The sequence below is a fragment of the Lygodium microphyllum genome, chromosome 11 (assembly GCF_053477565.2).
Source record: "Lygodium microphyllum isolate KBCC chromosome 11, Lygodium_microphyllum_v1.1.10, whole genome shotgun sequence".
NCBI lineage: Eukaryota > Viridiplantae > Streptophyta > Polypodiopsida > Schizaeales > Lygodiaceae > Lygodium > Lygodium microphyllum.
In genome coordinates, this window is record NC_141145.1 from 146,629,642 (window position 1) to 146,633,808 (window position 4,167).

Below are 4,167 nucleotides of genomic sequence, written 5' to 3' on the forward strand. Positions count from 1 at the left end.
GGTGGGGGTTCGAAGACAAAGGGGGCAAAGGCGAAGGCGAATGGCAGCGACTTGGTGGGGGGGGCCAACGACTTGGGGAGAGAGAGAGAGAGAGAGAGAGAGAGAGAGAGCACCTTCTCCTTGCGCGCGATCGAACGAAGCTTCAACGCCTCAACGCACGATCCAACGAAGCCTCAAAGCTTCAAAGTACGCCTCAACGCTGAAGTCTCAACCTCTTCCACCTGCACAAACAATCGAACAATCGAAGGAAGCTCCTAAAGCCTGGATATATTTATCATCCTCATCATGAGAGAAGGAGGACATGAAGACGTGGGGGGCATTAAAACCACCTCGATCCCCCATACAAGCAATTCAAATTTTTCATGCAATTCAAATTTCAAGTTTCAGATTCGGGAGAAAAGTGGAGGTTCGGGAAATAACCGAACCTCCAACCAAGATAATAATGTGGTATAGATAGATGAAGAAGCTAAATTTAGGGTGGGCGACGGGCGTGAACGAGAGACGAGGAAGCTTACAAAATGCCGACACGTCACACGGGCGAAGGAAACCCTAGAAATTCAAGGATGATGATGCTGCACTATCATCATCATCATTATCATTGATCAGGAACGGAGGAGGAAAGAAGCAGCAGAAGAAGAAGTGTGCAAGAGGCAACCCAATTCCTCCTTTTTGCGTGGAGGCGGTGATAGATTACATCTCGCACCAGCCAAATCGATCACTAGACTCGCTCGCCATGGGAGGAGGGGCTGTGTTCCGCGGTGTTGCACGCCTCGTCGGGGCCACCAGCAGCATTGGTGCCGCAGTGGCGGTGGGCGGGAATCCTAACACATCCAGCCCGCCTGTAGCGTACTGTCATGTCCGTGGGCTGGAACAGCACCTGCCGTCGTCGTCGCGGAGCCTCCTCGAGCATGAGGCTCCCCCCAAGTCCTCCAAGTCGGCAGAGGCGGTCCAGTACCCTGACCCGGAGGATTGGCACAAGGAAGAGGAGTGGGCCCTCAGTGCAGGGGATGAGCACCAACGCCTGGTTTTTTGCCCTGCACCGACGGCCAGTGAGGTTGATGAGGCTGTCAAAGAGCTCCACGCTGCTGCCCTGCACCTGTAAGTGGTTCATTCCATTTGTCCCATACTTTCGTAGTTTGTATTGTTTTATAACGCAGGTTTATTTCTTATTTCGAATTCGTTGATTGCCATTGTGCAAAATGTTGTAAGTTATGCTGGTTATAGCTATGGATTTTTTGTCAAGAGTGATCTCTCTTATGCAGATTCGTTTCTCCATCTTGTATAATTAGAGTAGTTCCTCTCATGCAGTTCGTTCGAATGTCATGTTGTAAGTATGGTTCTTCATGTTGCCTATCTCCAGAAAGATGCAGATTGGTCTTTAAGCGTCTTTCTTAATATTCCGGTGATCTATATGTCGTCTTCAAACAGATCAGTGAGGTACCCAGCGTTGGATGCTCGTACTGCTAATTGTGCTTAACTAGATCCATTTTGTTATACTTTGGAGCCATCCCCTTCTGCAAGAGCTATTCCTTTTTCAAACGTATTATTTTTAGAATCATCATAGATGACCCATGGTTTTCTTATTGGGATCACTATCAGCGATGCAATTCAACCAAAATAAGCCATTGAACATGGGAAATGGCTCCATTTTGATGAATAGCTTGTAGAGCCGCATCCCTCCCCATCATTGACTTATGCTTGACATTGATGCAGATCTATACCAGTTCCAGGAGGTGAAGACAGATGTGCCCAGCTGTCAATGGAGAATGTGGGTGGTGAAAATGTAGCTGGTGTTGTAATCAAACAAGAAGTGGTGGCATCGCAACAAGCGCCTCCTTCTTTTACTAATCAATTGGGAATGCTTGCTCTGGGAAGCAGCTCCGTGTATGAGGCCTTTCGCTTACTACAGAAACCACAAGTGCAGGTACGCCACACAAGGTTTTAGTGGTTTTAGGCTGTCTTGACAATTGTGGAAGTTTGGGAACCTGGTTGTGCCTTTGAATATCTCCTAGAGTAAGAGTAGGTTAGTAGATTGTCCTACCTCCAGTCAAACACAGAAAGTCCTTGAAATATGTTAATTGTCAGACATATAAGAGCTTAAATAGTTGGCTGGCTGCAGAATTCGATTTCTCCCATATATATTGATTCCTATTCCTAGAAAGTTTCATGTCATCTTATTAGTCAAAGACAATACTGATAAAGCTTGAGTGGATGTACCTTTTTCTAGTTTAAGGTGGCTGCTCTCTTTAGTCGATAGGTGAGTGCATGCTGTGATTGAGCAGTGAAAAGGGCAGGCTGGTCCATATCATTCGGGAGATGATCTAGAATCTGGGAATTTTTTCTGGAAATGCTTGCAGGAGAAGGCCTCCAAAATTTCTACCCCCAAGATTTATACAGTTTTAGCTATCATTTGGTAGAATCAGCAAGCGAGTACTGAGTCAATTCTTGAGATGTGGATAGAAAGGGTGTTGAACAAAGAATTGTTTGTGGAAGCTGACATGATTTTGTTGATGTTGCTGCAGCCTTGTTTACATTCCATAACTGATTTATTTGAGCTGTGTTTAAATGGTACCAACTCAAAATCTACTTTTTAATAGGCCACACTCTTTGGGCTGAACTGAATAATTTAGTTACTGCCTCGGTCATGATACCCGGGTTGAGTATTCAGAGCTTGACTTGCTACTATGTACACATTATTAGGAAGGAGCAACTGGGTATATGGCAGTTTGTATTGGATGCACAGATATAAGAATTGAAACTTGAAATGGTGCAACACAATTCCAAAGTAGATATTTTTTCATTTTTGTCCAGGATGCTGTGAAGTCTTTAGCCCTTGATCCAAATGTCTGGAAAGCAGTTATGACCAATGAAAAAGTTGTGGAGCTTACTCAGTCACTGCAAGAGGCAGATGGTACTGTTGATCTATTTGTGTTGCAAGGTTGGATGGTTTAACTTGGAGTTTAATACGCAACTTTGTTTGGTACAGGGACTTCAACTGGGGAAATACGTAAGGGCATAAACGAGGCAAATGTATTTGCTAAAATCACTTCCAAAATATGTGATTATGTCACTGGTGCAGTGGTACAACTGCTGGGTAAGGTAGTTGATATTGTCAGCAGTATGTTTGTATCTGTCGAAAAAACATTCTTCTCTAAAGATGGCATGGACAAGACTGTTGCATCTTGCATGATGCTGGCAGTTGCAGTGCTTTTAGTAGTGGTCATCAAGCGTACAGCTATATAATGGTTTGGACCTTTAAAACTTGTCAAGCCAACAAACAGCTCAAAATGTGTGAAAATTGTACAGGTAAGGATTATGTAACACAGACTGCATTAAGATTGTTGACAGTTACCTTTTTGGGTTGTACATAACTGAGCTGGGCTATTTGGTTCTCTTCAAGTCACTGCTTGTATATTGGATTGATTCCCAACTTAAGAATGGTTTTAGTGATGTTAATTTCAGGTGAAGTAGTGGGGGAAAAAGGTCTTGGTCATAATGAGAACGTTGCTTATGGACTATGTAGGTCTGAATAGTTGGCGTCTCCTAACATGATATCAACTTGCTCTGTGGTTTCTCTTGAATCATAAGCTTGATGATTTGATGCATTGTGTTCAAATAAAATGGGAAAGTGCGAAGCTGGGGGGACTCTTCTCGTCTCTTGAAAAGTTTACAGGGCTGATTCACTAGGCATTAGTACACATTAGTGGTCATATATCATGTATGTCATGTATGTCATGCATGTACAGTAGTGGCCTTCATATCTTGAGGACTGATGGCACTTCAGCTCAATAGGTTTGTAATTCTTCTATAATTGCTGTTAAAAGCAAAGATCTTGCTCATGTTTCAGATCCATCCTTGTAGATCATTGTTGTTAGCCAGGCATCCCATTTATGGATTCATCTATATCATTAAACAAATAAAAGTGCTTGGATGTCTTGAACATTCAGAAGTTCTTGGACATTATAAGCTAGAAAGATTTTCGCTATTAATGTAATCCAATCTTTTCTGAAATAAGCTGGCTATTTCTAAATTGATTTACAATCAGTTAAGAGGAAACCATTTAGAAACTAGACATTTTAAATGAATGACCTTGTAGATTGCAAGCTTCCAAATGTTGTTGCATGAGATTTCTTTTTTTGTCCTTATCAATTCAGTGCATTCAAAGTT

At 42.7% G+C, this 4,167-nt stretch overlaps 1 protein-coding gene across 1 annotated transcript; it reads left to right on the top strand.

The window, feature by feature from the left end:
- Window positions 1-500: 500 nt before the first annotated feature.
- LOC148029488 (Uncharacterized conserved protein (UCP012943)) lies at window positions 501-3,403 on the top strand. Its single transcript, XM_087688327.1, has 4 exons — window positions 501-1,098; window positions 1,714-1,924; window positions 2,812-2,911; window positions 2,987-3,403. Exons 1-4 carry the CDS (start codon window positions 734-736, stop codon window positions 3,241-3,243), a joined length of 933 nt encoding a protein of 310 aa, XP_087544453.1. The 5' UTR covers window positions 501-733; the 3' UTR covers window positions 3,244-3,403.
- Window positions 3,404-4,167: the final 764 nt, after the last annotated feature.